Raw genomic sequence first — 21,696 nt, 5'->3', positions numbered from 1 at the left:
AACAACAATAAATAGTGTGGAGTGTGGCTCAGTGTAATTTGTAGGTGTGTGTTGTAGATATGTTGTTGTATACGTATTTTTGAAATATTACTCTAATATTGCCCACTAGCACCCTTCACTCTTCACACACTTGCCGCCGGTTGTGCGCCTAAAAATAGGCTACGCCACCTGCTAAAGGTGCTTAATTTGAATACTTTTCTGCTCGACCACCAACTTTAATTGCATTACTTTTATGATTACACTTAAGCAGCAACAAATTTGCAAAAATATCTTTGTGTATATATGTATATACTATAGTTTGTTTATATATGTATCTATATGTATATGTAATTGTGGCTGTGTGTGTAATGCAAGCGGTGTTAGGCGTGGTTCATTGGTGCTGATGCGCTGGCGCTGGTGTTTCGGTTAAGTTTAATTGTACTGCAGTGTTCAGTGCTTCAGTGCTACTAAGGTACGCAACATTCCTGATTTTTTTTTATTAAATTTTTTTCTTTCTTATTTTTATTTTAAATACTTTTTTTAAAATAATTTTCTTACGTTTATATCCATCAACAAACACATTCATCTGCAACCATAACTGACTATTCACCTAATTTATATGTGAGTAAATTGGTTTTGTTGTTGTAGTTTTTGGTGTTAATATTGGAAATTTGAAATAAAAAATGTACAAATATTTTGAAGTAACTGTATATGTTTGTATATAAAAAGCTGTCTCCATTCCTCTCATCTACTGCTACTCTCCCCTCATCTCTTTGTAAATAGTAACTAACATTTCCTCACCACCTCTTCAACCTATAGTAAGTGCATACTCTTAGGCATGCTATAGTGTATGTTTGTGTAATAGTGTTGTTGTTTTGCAACAAATTCTTCAGAAGAATTCTTTATAAGCTCTTTTAATAAAATATGCATTTTCATTGTTGTCAGATTTACTAATATTTTTTCATCAAAACAATAATTAAATTTTCACTCTTCAAGCCCTTGGGACCACTACTAACCGCTCCACAACCATTCTTAATTGTTTTTGCTTATCCATAATAGTTTGTTGTAATTGTAATATTTGCATAGTTGCCATAATTTGCAATTTAAATCTAATAAATTGTAATTGAGCCATTGCGCTACATAAATTTATGTAATCATTACTTGCATTACCTTTGTAATCATTACTTCCATTACCATTGTAATCATTACTTGCATTAAATTTGTAATCATTACTTCCATACCATTGCAATCATTACTTGCATTAAATTTGTAATCATTACTTGCATTACCTTTGTAATCATTACTAGCATTACAATTGTAATCATTACTTCCATTACCATTAGAATTATAATTATCATAAATAGTTTTTTGCTTATTATAGTGTAGTTGTTTTATTGGTGTTTTTGTTGTTGTATTTATTATACTTCGTTTTGTTGTATTTATTGTATTATGATTCATATTTGTGGTGTTGATTTTATTGTTCATTGTATTTGTTTGGGTGTTTCGTAGTTGTGTGTGCGTGATCGGTCAAGGAGAATTATCCGAATCGGAGCCGCCCAAAGAATGCATCGGAAAGAGTGGATACCAACCGCCTATGCGTTGTGCGGCATTTATCTTGTCGAGATTGACTTCGGTGCCGCCCAAGCCTTGGTTGTGTTCGAAGCCCACACAGCGTTGCCACACCATAATGACTATGTTGCGACCGAATACGTCGGCACTCTGTAAGAAAAAACGAAAATAATTAAAATGAGTATCTTCAAATCATTTTGCTTCGGCTATAGGTTCACCAAATAATGACATTGGGATATTTTAACATTTTGTAGAAAACCACGGAAATTTGACTCTTCCAAGCGTTCCTATCAATACGACTTTGGTTTGTAGTCCAGGTCTGATTATACATATTGGAAAAAATGTCTACGTCCAATATGTGGAAGAACGGAGCACTCGCTCATAGAATAAAATTCCGTTTTCTCATTCTCATCTAGTTCATATCTACTATATTTGGACGAAAAACAACTCATTATATAATTCAGCATTGCCTTATCTTAAAATTATTAGCGAAAGCTGAAGTTTTCTTTATAACAAAAAGCTATAATGGAAACTTTTGCATTTTACTCCTGAAAAATTCCTAAGGGTTTTATGATCGCTACGTCCAATTTATGGTCGTAATAATCGTCCTGTCAGAACAATAATAAACAGTATCTAGTGGAAAAATTTCGAATCCACAGACACAGTACAAAGTGTTCCGGTGGCAGTGAGACAAAGAAGTACCCGCAGTGACGAGAATATTGCTGCGGCTACCGTATCTATTGAGGAAGACCTAACCTCAGTCTCTCACACCTAGTTCTCAAGCGTTGCGCATCTTTGTGACGTCGTTGTGATCAAATTGACGCAAGAACTGCAGCCTTCAGATATTTAATATTGAAAGGTGGATATATTTTCAAAAGCTAGTCATCAGCATTTTAATAAAATGACAGCATGAAAGATAATATCTGTTTTTCTGTTCCCTTAACAGTCAGATTTACATAACCAGAACGGACCAGGATTTTTACGCGGGCAAGAACTGTCGAAAGCATTGCTCAAAATTATTTTAGAAACGTTTTTTTCCTGTTTTAAAGGCAATGTTTCAACAAAAGTTATGGATTTAGAGTCGGTTCATAGTTTGGAGAGTGAGAGTGGAGCTGTTAAGAAAGTATGACATTGAGGACGACTGCGTCAGAAGTGTTTTATCAAACCATGTTGTATTATTTTATACATGTCAACCATGGGTTATGTTGTTAAAGAATGGAGGTCACTTCATTGAAAATTTCAAGGGATTAAACAATGAATGTTTCCATGGAGTTCAATAGTTGGAAAAATTCGAGCGGTTTTATTATATGTATGTACATATTTCTATTGAAATAAAATGACAATGAAATTATAATTGCCTTCTGTATTCCAAAAAAGTAGGAAAACATAATTCAACCCTTTCATTCCATTTTAATGCATCTGCAAGGAATTAATTCTGGTCTATTTTTAGTCGTGAATAATTCACGCCAAAATACCTCCGCCCTGGGAAGTCTTTGTTATGCTCTTTAATCAGATAGTAAATACCACATTCGCATACCTATAATTGGAAGGCGGTTCAAGAAAGAATTAGTAATTGGGTAAGAGTTTGTTCAGCGATAAAAGACTGGTGCGGAACGGCTGCAGAGTGGGCCAGTCGGCACTACAACTCTGCAAAGAGCATTTCTCGTAGACTCTTGTCTTGACTTGTCGACATTCTAAAAGCGAGAGAGATTGAACGAGAGTAGTATCGAGAGAGAGGGAGAAAGGTATTGAGAGAGATTACATCGCGAAGTTTTCAACGAGAAATAACGAGAACCAATACCGCCTTCCAATGAAACAGTTCTGCACTAGTCTTGCATCACTACTATTTACTGCATCACACACGCCCACAGTCAGCCACACTCTGAGCGAAGCATAAATCGTACACGTGTATTCGTGTGTCGATAAGCGTGTGTTGATAATGACTTCATGGTCATTTGATTACCGTGATGTAATAATGCAGTGTTCTGCGGAATCGCATGGTTGGCAATGGTCGCATGAAATGCGCAGAATTTACAAAAGTTAACAAAGCGCACTGGTGCTTCCCACATTCCAGCGTGGGTGCACTCGTGCATGTACTGCAATGGTATTTAGCTACCTAGGTAACGCTGTGAATGTGCCAAGTGCTGCTTTACTGCAATGTTTGCCTTTCGCGATTTTAAGGTTCGTTTGAGTTACAGGAGTATATTCATATGTACTAATTGCAAGTGAAGGCATCCCTATAGGGAGTTCATTGAAAAGGCGTAATTGTTCACATTGTCTTTACTAAAGTCAGTCTTTTCATGTATGCCTTACCTAATATTGAACTTGTTTGAGCTGTCATGTCCTGATGTCATTAACCTTTAACTACTGAGGTGGTGTCAAATTTTACACATCGTAGTTTGTTTTTTAGTTTTAAGAAAATTGGCTATGAAATAAAGTCCTCGTTTTGTTAAACTAGAAATTCGATTTCTTTAAATTTATTACTTTATTCATTTAAAAATGTGTTTTATTATTACAATTAAAAACAAATAAATTAAAAAAAATTTTCGTTGACAAAAATTATTTATAGATTATAAAGGGGTAAAATTTACCCCCACCTCAGTAACTACGCCCAAATATTTCACCTCAGTAGTTAAAGGTTAATATATTATTCCAGTACAAGTTGTTTAATTTTTCTCAGAAAACAGTTTTAGGCCTTCGGAGAAGTTATAGAAAAAGAGATGTGGACAAAGGCTAACCTCTCTATGTCGGTCTTAAAGAGATCTTTATTGCTTTTCTTCTAGATATGATTACAATTTGAATCACTGTTTTATGTTCTTCTGAGTTCGTTAGAGTATAACAGACTTTTACCCAATCGACTATTTCCTAAGATCCATTAATAAATATACCATATATTTAGTCAGAAGTCCTCCGACGAATTTCGCAAAATGAAAGTAAGTAAATGGTAAGTTGTATGACGATGTCGTCATGGTTCAGTGATTTAAAAATCAATGTGACTGAATTGGACTAAAGATATACAAATTTTAAACGAATGACTCCAAAAATATGGCTTTTCAGTGGTTAAACCGATCAAAGTCGCAATCAAACACAAAATACCTCAACTTATTTGGAAGTTTAAGAGAACTTTGATAGGGAACCTTTAACAGTCAGCCAGTTACGGCAGTTAAGTTCTCTGATTGTGAGAAAGCCAAATGTCTTGATATAATATCTCTATCTAGTTTGATTCATTACTGTATTAATGAAGGAAGCTAACTTTGACTGACTTAGATTGATTTCTTAGATTTCGGGAGCAAAATATCATATATGGGAGGCCTAGGGAAACTTCTTTAAAATAACTATATGAAAGGATGATGTCCTAGTATAATATGACTACCACTGAGGAAACTTTTTAAATTATAAAAACTCTGACCGCCAATTCATGGCATATAAATTTATACTTTTCAGTGCATTTCTTCCAGGATGGGTTTCATAAAAGTTGTTAGGCGTTCTATATCCTCCTTTGTCGTACAGGAACTAAAAAAGATACAAAAAGGAAGAACCTTATCTTCCTCAATACTTCAAAGGAATCCCCATAATGAATTTGAAAACTTATTTTTATGCCACTGGGGTTTTCATAGATACTCTAAAATGGTCGACATGTAGTATACTCGTGTTCTTTAAACACATAAAGCAGTTTGTGTGAGTATAGGTATGTACGTTGCATCCAAATGAGCACATTGGAATTAAACTCGCCCACGCTGCATGGCATTTGGAAGTCATCAGCAGTAAATTTTTCAGCAAATTGCGGAAATTAAAAGGCACGACATTCAAATGCGTTTGTTTGTGCGTGAACGGGGTCTGAAGAGGTCGCGTGTATGTGTGTCAACATAAATTCAACCAGGCAAAAGCCGTAACCACGTTGCGTCCCGATAGCGCTTGTAAACTTTAAGAGCACTTCATGTGGGGATAAAGCCGCTACACACTTACCACAACCATGTTCAAGGTATGCCCACAATCAGCGAAGTACCTCTTATTGCGCTTGAGGCCATTTGCCGCGTGCAAGTTAGTCATTTTGGTTTTGGTTGGCATTCACTCACCTGATACTTGAGCGTCTGCTTGTAGTACGGCTCGGACGAGTGTCTCATCACGCGTGTCTTCTTCTTATGCCGCAGCCGATCGCCATCCTTGATGTAGCATTTCACATATGTATCCGGCGGTGTCTCACAGTCCTCGGGCACAATGTTGCGTGCGCATATCACCTGCAATACAAAGTGGAGGGAATAAGAAAAAATGACATTCGGTGCATGTACGAAAAGACAGTTGTGTGCAAAGTGGATGAAGGTAAAAACGGCGAGTGTAATAAAATGCAACGGTAAAATGGCTACTAATGGCCAAGTTGTTTATGCACGTACCGTTATATGAGAAAGGGTGCACATGTGTTGTGGCGCAGTGGCAGCTGGTGTTCCGTTTGACATGTATGCAATTTTAACAACCTGCACACTAACGGTTAATTGAGCGCGTAATGGTGCGCAAATTTTCATTAATTTTACACGAGCTCCGCGGACTGGCTCAACAACAGCGCTGCGCGGAAGTTGTGGTGGTTAAAGTCCTCTTGCAACATAAGTTAATGTAAATACACAAGGGTTGGACTAACTTTTACTGAGTTAGACTCAGATTTTTCGTTAAGGGACCACATCTAATATTAAAAGCCATCATTCTTGCAAGCTTAGACAGAATTGGCGGAGTTATAAACTTTTGCAAAGGGAGTTATTGCAAACTAAGTCCGAAATATCGGATTCCAATAGCAGATCATTCGTCTCAAGATAAAAATTTGGTATTTTATGACAAAATTTAAGAGCGTCGGCCCTAGAGTCGAGAGCTCGGGACCTTTAGGTCTTGAAGATGTCAAGGATTTAGTCAATAGAGCTGAGACAGGGTTGTGGAACTTTATGATTCGAGTTTAGAGCTTGATCGTAGGATATACATATATCCGGCAAAACAGGCTTGACAAATCTTTACTGTTTTTGAAAATTTGGGTTCAATAATACTAAAGAACTTCCAAGATTTCCAATAGTTTTAAATAAAACTTTGGAATTTTTAGTCTTGAGTCCAAATCAAATCACAGAGTTCAACTAAATGATCTTTCCGTGAACTCATACTTACCTCCACCTCAACGATGCCTTTGATTTTGGCAAATGCCATTTTCAGCTCACCATGGCGCACCGTCGTTAAGCGGTAACCCTTTGGATGTATTTGCCCCGGTCCCATTTTGAGCCCATAGTCCGTATCAATACCCGCTGTGGCGACTGTGGTCGCAGTCGTGGACGTTAAACTGCTCATGCTGTCGGCATGACTGCCATGACTCAAGTTCTTGGCACTGATGTGATGCGGTGCGATACTCTGCTTGCGCAGCATGGACGGGCTTTCGTTGCTGCTGACACTATACATACTACCCTTCCGCATCAGTGGCGACTCACCTTCGTGGCCAGCCGCTCGACCGCCGACATAAACACTGCCCTTCCGCTGTGGCGAACCGCTACTGCCGACACTACTGATGTCGCGTTCCGTTGCAGTGTGCGCGTAAACGCTACCTTTGCGCTGCAGCATCGCCGTCGGGCCGAGTGCATTTTCGCCCGCCTTCAAATTAATCATGCTACCCTTCCGCATCTGCTTGGGGCTGTCGGTGCCCACACTCAGCAGACTACCACTGCCCGTCTGTCCCTGCATAGCCACATTCGTGGCGGAGGAGGCTTGCTTCAACATTGACAGCGCCTGTTTGGCGCTCTGTGGACGCAAATTGCTACCCGAGCCCTTCCAGCGTGGCGTGAACTGCTTGCCTTCATCATCCGAGGGTGGACTGGTAGCTGCATTGCCGATACCCACCGGCAGGTGCTGCTGCAAGTGTTGTTGATGTTGCTGCTGTAGTTGTTGTAACTGTTGCTGTTGTTGCTGTTGCTGCTGCTGGGTGATGTCAAGTATGGAGCCCTTGCGACTGGCCGGATTGCTCGGCAAGCCCACACGACTAGCGCCTGCCCAAGTGGAGCGGTGCGGTGGAAGGCGTTGCAAAATATTGAACGAGAAATGGAAACATTAGTAACATGCAACCAAATATTCGAGGCACGCGAGAAAAGGTTAAATGTGCGGCACTCAAAGTGGTGCCGCCGAAAGTGTACACCAGTTGGTTGGCTCGCAAAACTTTAACGCAAAACTACTCGTAAACTCAAGTGTACTCTGTCGTGGAACAATTGCGCTGCTCATATTCCACTCATGTAGACACTTGTGTATGTGTTGGTGTGTGTGGTTTATTTTACTGTTACTAAATTTCAACTGTTAAACCATAAATACGTCCAAAATGGAACGTTTAAATTGAGAACTCAAAGTTTGATTCTTAAAAGGCATGCCGAGTGGAAAAATTTAATTTATAAATACTAAAGAGAAGGAAGAAGAGAGTAAATTTTATTCAAATAGCTACAAGCTAAGAACTTAATGTTTAGAGTTAGAATTGTGAACTGTGAATGTAGTGGGCATGCAAAGCAATGAACAACATGCTATATATGTACTTTACGACAATATTTTTTGTTAGATCCACGACCTAACTTGAAATTTATGATCATGATGTATAGATCATTAAATACTGGTCCAACTGATTTCTACTCCCAAGCAAAACATTTGGCAGAGACCGGTGCATTATTCAGTTTTGTTCAGCTATCGCCTTCGAAGTGCTTTGCCTCATCCTTTTTAGACCATGATCTCTTGCGCTTAACATTTTTGTGAATAACCCAATCTACGATTCGTCACCAAACAAAATCTATTCCCAAAAATTTAAAAACATTTTTCTCAAGAGAACCTTACATCGGTTAAGAGTGAAGTTGGCTGCCGAAAAATTCAATAATATCAGCTGTTGTCATCAAACGACATAATACAATAATTAAGCTTATTTTAAGTTTCTGAATGAAAGACTTGATTAGCTCCGCGGGTATATCTCGGAAAGCGAGACTGTTGGGTAAATTAAGGCAACGTTCTCCTCCCCAGCAGAGAAGAATGGATCAACGATACAATCATAGATAGTACCAATGGTGAAATCTATATATTCACCGACGGATCAAAAGGTGAAACAGGAACGGGAGCAGGGTTCTTCTCTAAAAACCCACACACTGAAAGCAGCTTAAAACTAAACGACTACAACTCGGTATTTAAAGCTGAGATTGTCGGAAGAGAGGCCGCTATGTGGGCCTGCGCCCAAGCAAACAGGTCCCTCAACTTGTTTGTGGCTAGCCAAGCCGCAATTAAGGCTATCCGCTGCGCCAACATGATCAATGCGTCAGATCATGCAAAGAGGCAATTAATAGACTAGCGGGAGAAAACTCAGTTAAAATTATCTGGGTACCCAGTCATATAGGTACAGAAGGAAACGAAAAGGCAGATGAGTTGGCACGCTTAGATCTTTCAGTTCTCTCAAGAGCTGTCTAAAGCAATGTATGCTAGGGGAACATGTCAGGTCCTGGAACATGTGCAACACGAGTCGTACTAACAAAACTACTGTAGGGTAGTGTTGACACTGGACAGACCAAAAAACTTCTTACTTTAAGCAAAAGAGAACTAAGCTGTATCACAGGGGTCATCACGGGGCAGCTACCTCTAAGAGGCTACCTGCAGAGACTTTGTATAGTAGAAATAGCAGAATGTAGGGCGTGCGCGGATGATGACGAGACACTAGAGCATTATCTCTGCGAATGCCTAGCCTTCTGTCGGTTTAGAATACCTTCCATGGCTCCCATTATTCTAATCTGAGAGAAATTGAGCAGCTGGGATGGAAAAAACTCAGAAGCTTCGTTAAAGGTACCCTCGGGGAGCACAATGGTCCTAATAATGGCGTATATATGTATATATACGAGTAGTATATGTACATATGTATATTTCAACATTGATTTAAGAGTTCAGAGCTCTGGTTCTGAAGGGAATTAGTGAGCGGATTAAGTTTGTTCTCCACGAACAGAATGGTAAAAACTTTCTACGAGTAAGGACCTCGATATGTTGAGGCAATTGTTGGGGTGTGTGGGAATTCGATTTTGAAATCTCCATTTATTTGATTAACGAAGCAAATAATAATTTGAGGTGTCAATATTTTTATAAGAGTAATTTAAATTATGTTCTAAACCATCGGTTGTTAATTAAATTAATTATTTTTCCATTTTATTTTTTAATTTTTTTTTCGTATTCTCCTTTAATATTTGTGGCAACAACCATAGAAATGCCTCTACAAATTACATAACTAATAATAATTGTGCACATGCAGTAATTTTGCGTAATTCCCCGAATGGCAAACAAATAATTCACCATAAACCGCTTTTAGGAGATTTCTTCGAAATAATGGGAATTGAATGCAAAATGACCGCAATGCAATTACGAGTATCTATGCAGCACTTGGCAGTCGAGAGCAGCCGCAGCAGCATTACTGGCAATCGAGAAGTCTTACGGCTATTATTAATATGAAATGTTCAGTTATGTTAATAACCACAAACAACTTAAGAAGCAATCAAAATGTATTGACAATAACCAGGAAGTAATATTATTGTATAGTATATATTGAGCATAATTTAGCATATATGTATATAATACATATATATAATGCAGGTGTGTAGGTTCTCTCACTGAAATTTGTCAATTTATCGTTGGTTTTGTTGATATGCGTGTCCGTAAGCCGCAATGTAAGAAAAACAATTGATAGCAGGTGAAATGTTACTCATACGCCCGGCATGCCTCAGTTGATTGCAATTTAATGATTTGATTTTAATGCTTTATAATAATAATAGCAAATTTATATAGTTTAATTAGTTAAAGTGGTGTTTTTGTGCTCTTGGAAGAACTTAATTTGGTAATTTGATAGAGAATCTTAGGCATGATGATTGTTTAAGGGACATAGTTTACGTAATTGCTTGAAATTTTCAACGTTTACTTTAGGTCTATGGTCTAAGCCGATAAATATGGTCAGCTATTCTTCAGAAATTGGAAATATCTATTAAAAGTTTGTACAATATTTAGAACTAGTTATGGTGGAAATTTTATCGTCTGCGATTTTTTTCTTTTTTTTGGTGTGAGAGGAATTCTATTTACTAGGTATGTATTCTCTGTCAAGCATTTCATAAATATCTAATTTATGCTTTAACCACTCATAAATTTATTTTTATCTACTTATTATACTTTATCTACTTAGTCTGGATTATTGGATAATTTTTCAATGAGTGAAAAGTGTATCCTATTCACATTATGACCTATAAGATTCATATGATCTCAATATTAAGCTCTTAAGATTGTCTTAGAACTTTGGTATATTAATGGATAAATTATACAAATCGACTAATTTATTATGTGTAGATAGAATGTATTCAAATACTATTGGAGGTAAATTATAAAACTATTCCAAAACAAAGACCTGAACCATCATCACTATTTACTAATATCTCACAGTAATTCAATGTACGAGAACGACGAGTTTAATCAATTCACATTCTGGAGCGGTTCTTCATTTATCTATATAGGTATGTATATATATAAAAATCAAATGCTGTTCGTTAGTCGAGAACGACTGAACCGATTTGGCTAATTTTAGTTTTGAAATGTTCATGGAGATCTAGCTAAGGTTTCATAGATGAGAAAAGTTCGAGTAATTGCAGGTGAAACCCTAAAAGCAGCCAATTTATTTTTCCCATACAAACGTTTTCTATAAATGATGATGATGCTGTTCGTTAGTCTCGCTAAAAGTGGTGAATATCAGAATCGATTTGGCTAATTTTAGTCTTGAAATGTCCGAGGAACTGCAGAGGAGGTTTAAAAAGTAAGCAAATATGGAAAAATTGCTAGAAAGACAAGACAGAAAGATAAAAGAATTTTATTTAAGTTGACAACATAATTAAAAAAAACTTTTTAAAGTTTTTTTGAAATATTTTGATAATTATATTTGATTTGAATTGATAAATTTGTAAAATTCCAAAAAGTCACTTCTTTCCATAATTTTTTTAATTTTTTTTTTCTAATCTATCTATCAAAAAAAATTATTCGGAAAAGTTGGGAAGTGGCATATGGCAACATAGAATTCAGAATTGCAAATGAACTATGACATCTACAATGAAACATTGGTATTGATTGAAGATTTGTGTTTGACTATGAGTGGCAAACTATTGACTGAAATTCATATGCCAGCGCTAAATCGTCAAATCAGAAATGTAGTGCATCGTACATTGGAATGTGAGCGTGCCTACGACAGAATAACTTTGGATCAACAAGTATCAAGAAATGTTCCATTATTGAATGAGTAGCAAAAGAGTGCCTATGATGAATTGATGAAGGCTGTCAATGATGGACACAGTGAACTACTTGTTTTTGATGAGCCCGACTGAACTAGGAAAACGTTACTGATAACATTGATTTTGGCAACAATATTTTGCAATCCGTTCAATAAGTGATGGTGTTGATAAGATACAAAACAGCATTTCTACGTTTAAAAAAATCAATTAAGTCGCACTGGTCCTAATTTATTATAGTTGTATCTATTATGAACCTTTACTAGCGAAAAATTATATTTCTCTGCCCAGTAGGTCCATAGGAATATAATTATTTAAAATCGCAAAAAATTTAAGAAAACTACATAAATATACTTTTTTATCACTAATCTCTGTATATAAAAGTTGTTGCCTTCGTAGTTGGATATGAATTCTTAATGATTAGTAAGTGCAAAGGAAGTGAGCGAGAAAAATAAATTATAACTGGCAAGCGATTTCCCGCGTTGTTGTGCTTCATTAAAACTTCGCTACACTGTTTTGGCAGCAAATTCTCTTGGACAGCATGACGAAAAAGAAATAAAAAATACACAGAAATAATAATCGAATTCCAAAAGTAATAATTAAGAAGGCAGTAAAACGGAAGCAGCCAAAGCTGTCTTCGATTTCAAGTAAGTAAAGCGTAGCAAAAAAATCACGAAGTTCCGTTGAAAGTGAGAATATGAAGTGAATGCCAATTGCGACCGAGTCTTGACAGTGATATATACGCACATATACAATCATACTAGTATATTCAGAATACCTTCTTATAGAAGGATACACACAAACAAGCAAAGAACACTTGTCCAGCTGGGAATTTAGCTCATGTTTTCTTAAGAGCACTGCGCCGCACAAGCTTACCAACCAGCTAGGGAGCTGGTTTACCAATCAGTCAATCAATCAATCAATTGAGCAGAAAGTCAGTTGAAGATAATAAAATAACACCGAGATGAGTCTAAAAAAGTCAGCCAGTGCCTTAGTAAGTCAAGCAATGAGGCAGGAAAATTTCACAGCCTAAAATAAACTGAGTCAGCGCTTTCCAAGAAATGCGAATTAAGTAAAGCGTTCATTGCAAAACTTCTTAAGTACTCTGTATGTGGAAGTAAACCGCCGGCACACATGCGGTTTGAGACTCATAAGAGGCGGTTCTGCGTAATACAATAAATCTAAATAAGCGAAATTGCATATGTTTGATCCGAAATGAGTTAGTGATGAGCCACATTGAAGGGTATGGCCGTACTTGTGGTACTCAAGTACTTCGAGGCGCTATTTATGTGTGTGAAGACTATTGAAGTGTGGGAATTGCTTGACTGTTGTGCGGCCTAACATAAGCGGATTATATAGCAGCGGAGTGATGAAACAAGTAAGTTGTGAACAAGTAAAAAACAGCAATGTTTTTTGTCTGAGACATGCTTCTTTCTCCCTTTTTTCTCTCTTTTAAATAAAGTTTTCTAACGCATGGATGACACCTACAATGCAAAATAGTAAGTGTTATGCCAACAAGTGTTTATACTGTTTACAATAAAACTCAGAAGATTATCCAAACTTAATATCTGTAAAGACTTATTAAAGAACTAGCTGACTCCGCAGTCGTTGCACTGAGTGAAATTATTTGTTTTGAAAACAAAGTTGAATTTGTAAAGTGTTAGAAAACATTTATTTGCGATTATTCCAAATATTTTTTCAATGTAACTCAGCTTAATAAACAACATTTTGTGTTTTCTGTTCCGGTGCGTAAATGTACAGAGAAAATGATTTTTCAACTCGTGAATGAAATTTATGCCACGCACCTCCAGCGACTGTCTTTGAGACCTGTTGATTGTCATCCCAAATGCAAGTCTCATTGGAAACTGAATACGCTTGAACTGAAATGGCTAATCGTTGGAACTCAAAGAAATTCGTGGAATCAAGCATTCTGCCCCCTTGTAAGTCCTTTTAAAAAATTCTTGCAATTCTTAAATTATTCGATAGCTGTTTGCAGGAACACCCGCATATTCATGGCCAATCATATGGTTTTCGCGTGCCGCCACAAGTACGATGACATGCGTTCAATTCCTCAGCCGTTGTTGATTTCGAAATAACAGAATGTGTTTGTCAATAACAGTATCATTACGCCACCAAAGTGACGATTATTATTCCACAGAATAATTCTGTCAAGTGCTTCTAGAAAATTGCGCTCATCTCATAGATGTTTCATAGATTTGCATGTTTAACTGAAGCTACAATGTCGAATGTGCCGTTCTTCCAACTTCAAGTAGCGTTGCTGCTTTTCCAGTAGATGCGAGAGCCAACATAATGCAACATAAAGAAATAAAAGTCCACCATTTCCATCATGGACAGCCTTAATCAATTCATCATAGGTTGTCTTTTGCTGCTCATTAAATAATGGAACATTTCTTTATACTTGTTGTTCCAAAGTTATTCTGTCGTATGCACGATTCAGTACATCTCTAATTTGACGATTTGGTGATGGCATATGAATTTCAATGCTTCATTGTAGATGTCACCGTTCATTTGCAATTCTAAATTCTCTGTTGCCACTTGCCAATTTCCGACTTTCCCGAATTGTTTTTTTTATAGATAGATTGAAAAAAAAATGTATGGAAAAAGGTCACTTTTTGGAATTTTACTATTTTTCCCGACTAAACCTTCCAAGATCCACAACGAACAACCTCTAAACATTTCATCAAGAATGCTCCAACCGTTCTCGATCCTTAGCGTATCTAATCTTGAACCGCTTTCGCAGCGCAAGGAACGGAAGCCCTCAAAGATAAATAATTTCCCCCGTTTTTTACACATTTACCACTGCTTTTCGCTCCTGATGCTATATAGCCTATAGCCTTCCTCGATAAATGGACTATTCAACACAAAAAGAATTATTCAATTCGAACCAGTAGTTTCGGAGATTAGCGCGTTCAAACAAAAAAACAAACAAACTCTTCAGCTTTATAATATTAGTATAGATAAAAGACGTACGAAATTAGCATTTCTTTACCAACGGCTCGTAGTTTGGATAACTTCGCTTTTTCATAAAAAATGATATATTTGTGGGCCGATGGATTGCCGGCCGAGCTTTTCAAATACGGCGGCGAAGAACTGATAAGGTGCATGCATCAGCTTCTTTGCAGAATATGGTCGGAAGAAAGCACGATTGGAATCTCAGTGTACTCTGCCCAATCCACAAAAAGGGAAACTCCACAATCTGCGCCAACTACCGTGGGATAAGGCTCCTCAACATCGTTTATAAGGTTCTATCGAGCGTACTGGACATTATCAGTGTGGCTTTAGAGCTGGAAAATCCACATCTGATCATATCACCATGCGCCAATTCTTGGAAAAGACCAGTGAAAAGAGGATCGACATACACCATCTCTTTGCCGATTTTAAAGCTGCTCCGCGATGTATCCCTGCTAAACTAATACGGCTGTGTAAGCTGACGTTGAGCAACACCAAAAGCTCCGTCAGGATCGGAAAGGACCTCTCCGAGCTGTTCGATACCAAACGAAGTTTCAGACAAGGTGACTCACTATCGTGTGATTTCTTCAACCTGGAGAAAATAATACGAGCTGCAGAGCTAAATAGAGAAGGTAAAATATTCTATAAAAGGGTACAGCTGCTGGCGTACGTCAAAGATATTGATATCATCGGAAGCAACAACCGCGCCGTTAGTTCTGCTTTTTCCCGCATGGATAAGGAGGCGAAGCGAATGGGTCTGGAGGTGAATGAAGACAAGACGAAATATCTCCTGTCATCAAGCAAACAGTCGGCGCATTCGCGTCTTGGCTCCCACGTCACTGTTGACAGTCATAATTTCGAAGTCGTAGATAATTTCGTCTATCTGGGAATCAGCATTAACAGCAATAACAATGTCAGTCTGGAAAACCAACGCCGAATCAGACGATGGAACGATGTGTTATTCGACGACATTGATATAGTCCAGCGAATGAAAAGACGGCGGCTACGCTGGCTAGGTCATGTTGTTCGAATGGACGAAAGTGCTTCAGCTCTGAAAGTGTTCGATGCAGTACCCGCTGTTGGAAGCCGAGGAAGAGGGAGACATTCACTCCTATGGAAGGACAAGGTGGAGAAGGACCTGGCTTCGCTTGGTATAACCAATTGGCGCCAAACTGCCAAAAGAAGAGATTTTGTGGACTCGGCTATAACCGCGTAAGCGGTGTCTACGCTAGTCAAAAAGAAGAGAATTATATTTCGCTTCCTGAAAGGATTTTTAAGATTACGAGGCATAAAAATGTTTTTTTTTTTGTTAATGTTTAAATAAGAGAAATTATTCCTCTCTTAAAATCTCTCTGATAATGTTGCAAAAAAATCAATTTATTTAAATGCGAATGAAAAACATGAGTATTTCGCGTAGCGTTGATTCTTAATAGTGAATCTAATCGCGCCCTTTGACAGGGACTTTATAAGCAAATAATTAATTACTAGTTCTCTTAGAAAGATTTGAGCAAAATATTATTTTAAAGAAACCCATTTTTAGTGACAAAAATCGATTTCATATTATTCGTTAGAGAGAGCGATCTGTAAAATTTTCTAAAAAAAATTGTATAGTTTAATTGGTCTGCTTTATAATATTATAGTTGATAGAATGTTGTGGAAATTCTCTTGAAGAATGAGAACAACGAAAAATTGCTTGGGGTCAGATCCAGTGAGTACCGTAAGCAATTCAAAGACCAATTCATGTAATTTTCAAATCAGTGAATAGTTAGATTGCAGTTTGCGTGATCTCTGATCTGACCTTCTTCATGATAGATATGTTTAACAGGATTAACGATTTTATTTCATTTTCTAAGTATGCCAAGTCTTCTTACTATGGCTGCTTTTGAAGAGTCAAAAGATTAATTTGCTTCATTACTTTTCGCACAGCTAAATTAATTTAATACATTAAGATTATAATTGAGACCCCAGTTTTTGATCAATTAGCTGCTGTTTGAAAATACTATTAAGCCCTAGCTATATATTATTGTGTTATATTAAGCACATATCTATGTGTTATCTTTAAGCACATATTAACATGGAATGTCCTAAATATTTATTTTGCTTAAATAAGCAGAAATATGATCCACAAATATTCCTTCCTTTAGTTATATTCTTGCGTTTATTATATCTTCATTAAACTATTTACTTTACGCTCTACATGTACATTTGCGTGTGTTCACCATCGTATAAGTGCGGAAATTTCACAAAAGTTAATTTCAAGGTTCATCAGGTTTTTATCTTCTTACAATCGATTGAGGCTTTATTATTATCTGCTACCGCTATCTATTGTATTTAGTATACTCTATTATGTACATACACTGGATACTGAGTGAAAATAGTTTGGGCACTTTCTATTAAAATATATAATCTTATATGTAGTCTTTGGTGAGCATATCCCTTAACTGCCCACACATCTAACGGCACTATTGTTTTTGGTTGCCACACTTTGCAGTTTGTGCGGAGCTTTCGGAAGTTTGCTCAAAGTTTTCGTTTGGTTTCGTAGTGGTTTTGTGAACTGAGTTTAAATTTGACTTGATTGCAACTTGAGTATATAAAATATGTGTATGTGGCGTATTGCTGAGAGTACATAAAATTTTTGTTGTGATTCAATGTAATGCGAAAATATTATTTTTAGAGTTGAAGTGGGTTTATCTTTATCCAATATTCAACTAGTTTTCTCAGTTCAGAGAAATATTCTCGCTGATGGAGAGAAGTTCGTTGGAAGTGTGGCTAAATTTACAGCTAGATATTTCAGCTAGTAACATAATTGAAAATAGACGTTTATAATAATAATTTTATTCCATGGTGGTAACGGTGGCGTAATATTATTTGCTTGCTAATTAATTAGCTGTTTAAGTTCCTGTCGTTTTCAGCATAGGCTATACGACTTGTCTGACCTAAACGATATAATATTTCTATGGAAGACACCAGATCTCCGATGAAAAGCAAGAGAAAAGCAAATGCTCTACAAACAGTATATATTGGGATCGATTAATTCAGGGTTTGTGTCTGATTCTCATTTGGAAGGTCATACTTGGCCATTGTCTTAAATTCTTTGTAAAGAAAGGTATTGGAAATAGTTTAATTAATTTGAAATTCTATGGTAACTTCCTAAAATATATCATTGATGTGTTATAATCAACTATTGTACAAATCAGCCACCTATAGAACTATTTGCTGAAAACAGCCCGCCAAAATCGGCGGTACGACTTAAGGGGTTACATGGGTTTCGTGGATTCAAAAAATCGATTTTTTGTTTTTTGGCTTATTTTTTTCAATTACAACAATTTAAAAAACAATGTAACCCCTTAAGGCAGCATGAAAATGTATCCATAGAACATCCAGGCCTAGCTCTGTGGGTAATGTCAGCTTAGCAAGCACTAATTACACGACCCGACTTTTCAAATGGGAAAGAAGATTCAAAGGAAACTTGGAAAGACATGGCTGGCGTAAGGGCAAAACAGCTCGTTAAACATAGTTAGGGATGTCTTGAAAATGGAGGATGGAGTTGGTGTGGGGATATACTGCCTTGAGTTATGGGTAGCCAGGTAGTGGACGAGATTGTCAAAAGAGACGTAAAACCCTCATTTGAAAGCTTGATCGACGTAGATAAGCCCATGATGATCTACGTCGGAACTTGGTAAGAAAGTTCAAAGCGCGCTGGAAGGATCTACCGGATGCAAAAAGTTGTGTGTAAAGCGGTAGATTTCTACTGACGCACGATAGAAGGAAATGTAGGAACATGCTTGGCTTACTCACTGGACACACTTTGGTAGCGGCGCAAGCCTACAAGATGGGGCTAACAGATCGGAAATGTCAAGAGCAAGACTATTTCATTATCATTGCATTTGAAACAAAGAAATTTGAATATTGGCTGAATGTGGTTTGTAAAAAAATTTAGAAGATCGCATTAAAGAGGCATTTTTTAATGCGATATGTTTAAAAGTGTTGCCACTAGTTGAAAATTTTCAATTATACATACTTAATTACAACACTTCGAAATATTTTTTTATTTGTGGAAACGAAAATTACTGAAATTAAATTTTAGTTTGTTGGTTTTTAGTTATGAACCTCAAAAATATATACATTTATGATTATGAATTTTGTTAAAATGAGTTCGATAATAAAAAACTGATTATTATTATATATTTTTCTAAAAACATTCAAAACGAAAATCTTTTAAGGTTATGCAAAAAGCAAAACGATTCACTTTCAAAAATGTGTAAGTTCAGGAAAACGTTTTTGAACGCAACGACATAACAAAATAACGGAATAAATGTTAATATTGCGCTCTTACCATTTCTTAACTGTTTTTTGCAGTGTTGCATTCTACAGGTTGTGGATCCCTGGCATTGTGTTACTAATTGTTTTTGTTACTGATTGCATATCGAATGGGGTGCCGACTTTTATTACTTTTATTTTTAAATTTTTTTTTTTGTATTTTTTTTTAATTTCATTTTGATCGCTCAAATAGTTTTCCGTTTCACGAAATTTGAATTTTTTATTTTTTCTCTTTTTTACTACCGTGTTCGTGTGTGGATTAGTGCTTTTAACGAGAGTGTCTAATGTGAGTGTTGTTGTTGTTAATAAAATTAAATAGACTACAACAGAGGTGAAGTTGCAGCAGCGAAATAAAAAATTAAAGATCTGGTGCAGCGAGTAAACATATTTTGTTGCACAAACTACTTTCTTGGTACACTTATGTTGTGAATATTAGTAACTGGTTTATTTTAAATGTTGTTGTATTTAATTTTTTGTTTTTTACTTTTTACATTTTATTTAGTTAGTACTCTTTATTTAGCAGAAGTTGTTGTTGTGTTTTAATTTTTAGAACGAGCATTTTACTTTTTGTTGTGTTTTTTTGCTTTTAAATTTATTCGCATTCACTTGGTGCGTGTCCAAATGTAAGGCGTGTCTAAGCTTTGATAATGCGAAACCGTTATCGAGGCTAAAGGAGTGTTGTTAAAATAGCGGTACAAGTTGCAAATGAGAGACAAAGCAAGGGAGTAGCCGTAAACGATTAGAGCGATAGAGAGAGAGTGTGTTGAGTAGTGTTGGAAAGCGAGCAATAGAGTGATAGCGACAGTGTTGTTTTAAGGAAAGAGGGAAAGAGAGAAATAGTTGTAAATAATTAGTGATCAGTTTGCAATTGCAGAGAGCACAGCATTTTTGGTTAAGGATTCGAAATTAAGTGAAAACAATTTATAAAAGAAAGTATAAGAGTATAATATTAAGAAAATAAAGAGAGAAAGAAATATTAGAAAATATTATGTGTTCATTATACACTATATAAAGTGAACTATTGTGCAGCATAAAATAATTTTAAATAAAAATTAGTAAAAATCATTTTTGAAAATATTTTATATTTTTTTATCTTCAGTGTGTAATCTTGAGAGAATTGAGAGCATACAATATACAGGGCTAGTGCTTAAAAAGAGCTAAAATTTGTAGATGACACAACTAAGTGATATTTTAAGAAGTGCTTTATAACCACGTTTCTTGGTTGTAGAAATTTATAAAGAGCAAAAGGGTTTGAAAAAATATTTCAGGTATTCTTAAAAATTTTAAGTGTAAGGGATACATGTTACCCAACTTTCTTACATAAGAATGTTACCATATATTGTAAAGGACTACATCGACATAAATGAAATATTATTTTTTGTGAGTTTCTCAACTTTTACTGTTATTAAAGTACACAAAATTAAAGTTATATAGTAGGCCTAGTAAAATTTAAACATGGACTTTATGAGCTCTGATGTGGTTGAGATTTTAAAGATTTCAACACATTTTCTAATCAAAATGCCTAGTTATAATATACGAAATTAAAACCGCCAGTACCTTATATAATTTCAAGCTCTCAATTCCCTACCTATACTTACATATATTTCTTAAATCTTATTTTTTAGAATGTTTAATATATGGGACTGTATGCTCGTATGAATAGTATACATATGTATATAATACAAATTTTTCACAAGCACTTTCTTCATTTGTTCCTACTAAATTACTACTTACGTCTTGATCCCGGTCGTTTTTGCTGTTCCGTTCCTAAACTCATTGCACGTCCAAGCTCACCACGTACCGCCTTCAATGATTTCAGTATTTCATCTGGATCACGACGTGCCACTGACGAACGACGCCGGCCCACATAATAGGAAGCTGGTGGCGGTTGCATTGCTTCTTCTTCGCGTATTTTATCTGGATCTTGAAACGAGGAGCGCCGCGAACCGGGTAAGGAACGTGAAAAATCTTTACCCAATTGATATACCTCGACCTCGAGCGTCTCCGACTGCGAAGAACCACGCCGTGAGCCAGCCACCCAGGCGGTATCGGGATGTAGCAGTGAGGTGCCATCACCGATCGAATCGACTTCGTCCGATATGGAACGTTGCATATTGTAATCGCGTCGCAGTAGACGCGATACATCGCCGCCTGGACAGCCGGCGGCAATGGAGCCGCGCGGTGAGACGCTCGGCGATTTTGACATGCTGATGCCGCGCAGCCCCTTCGGATCCTCCAGTCGACACCAGATGGCACGATCATCGAGAAAGGCCTGCTGCAGTTCGACACTGCATTCGCCCAGAAATATGGACTCGGTGTGTGGTACAAGATCCCATAACTGTGTGTCAATGTAGCGATCCATGAGGCTGTCGGCATTCACGTGCTGAAAGGTGAGCGTTGCATTCCAAATGGGATTTTGTGTGGGATGACTGACTTCGGTTTGTTGAACGCAACCATCGCCGCTGCGGGGAAGAAGAAATTATTTGGGAGTCGATTTGTTAGTGAGGGAGTAAATGAATAGATGAAGAAAAGTTGAAAGTGAACAACTTTCTTCGAGAAGTGATTATTAATTGTTTAA

At 36.8% G+C, this 21,696-nt stretch overlaps 1 protein-coding gene across 2 annotated transcripts in view; it reads right to left on the bottom strand.

Annotated features, from left to right (window-relative positions):
• Positions 1-1,038: 1,038 nt before the first annotated feature.
• LOC105221113 (regulating synaptic membrane exocytosis protein 2) overlaps positions 1,039-21,696 on the bottom strand; it is a 124,839-nt gene continuing 104,181 nt past the window's right edge. For both annotated transcript variants that reach the window (XM_029046175.2, XM_029046176.2), the window contains exons 12-15: positions 20,853-21,580; positions 6,691-7,556; positions 5,625-5,786; positions 1,039-1,698 (exon numbers count right to left, since the gene is read on the bottom strand). In XM_029046175.2, coding sequence (XP_028902008.2) covers positions 1,507-1,698; positions 5,625-5,786; positions 6,691-7,556; positions 20,853-21,580 — 1,948 coding nt within the window. In that variant the 3' untranslated portion in view covers positions 1,039-1,506. The remainder of the gene's footprint in view (positions 1,699-5,624; positions 5,787-6,690; positions 7,557-20,852; positions 21,581-21,696) is intronic.

Source organism: Zeugodacus cucurbitae, chromosome 4 (genome assembly GCF_028554725.1).
Source record: "Zeugodacus cucurbitae isolate PBARC_wt_2022May chromosome 4, idZeuCucr1.2, whole genome shotgun sequence".
Classification (NCBI taxonomy): Eukaryota; Metazoa; Arthropoda; class Insecta; order Diptera; family Tephritidae; genus Zeugodacus; species Zeugodacus cucurbitae.
Note: the sequence above shows the minus strand (reverse complement) of the source record. Positions and strands in the feature narration are given on the sequence as shown.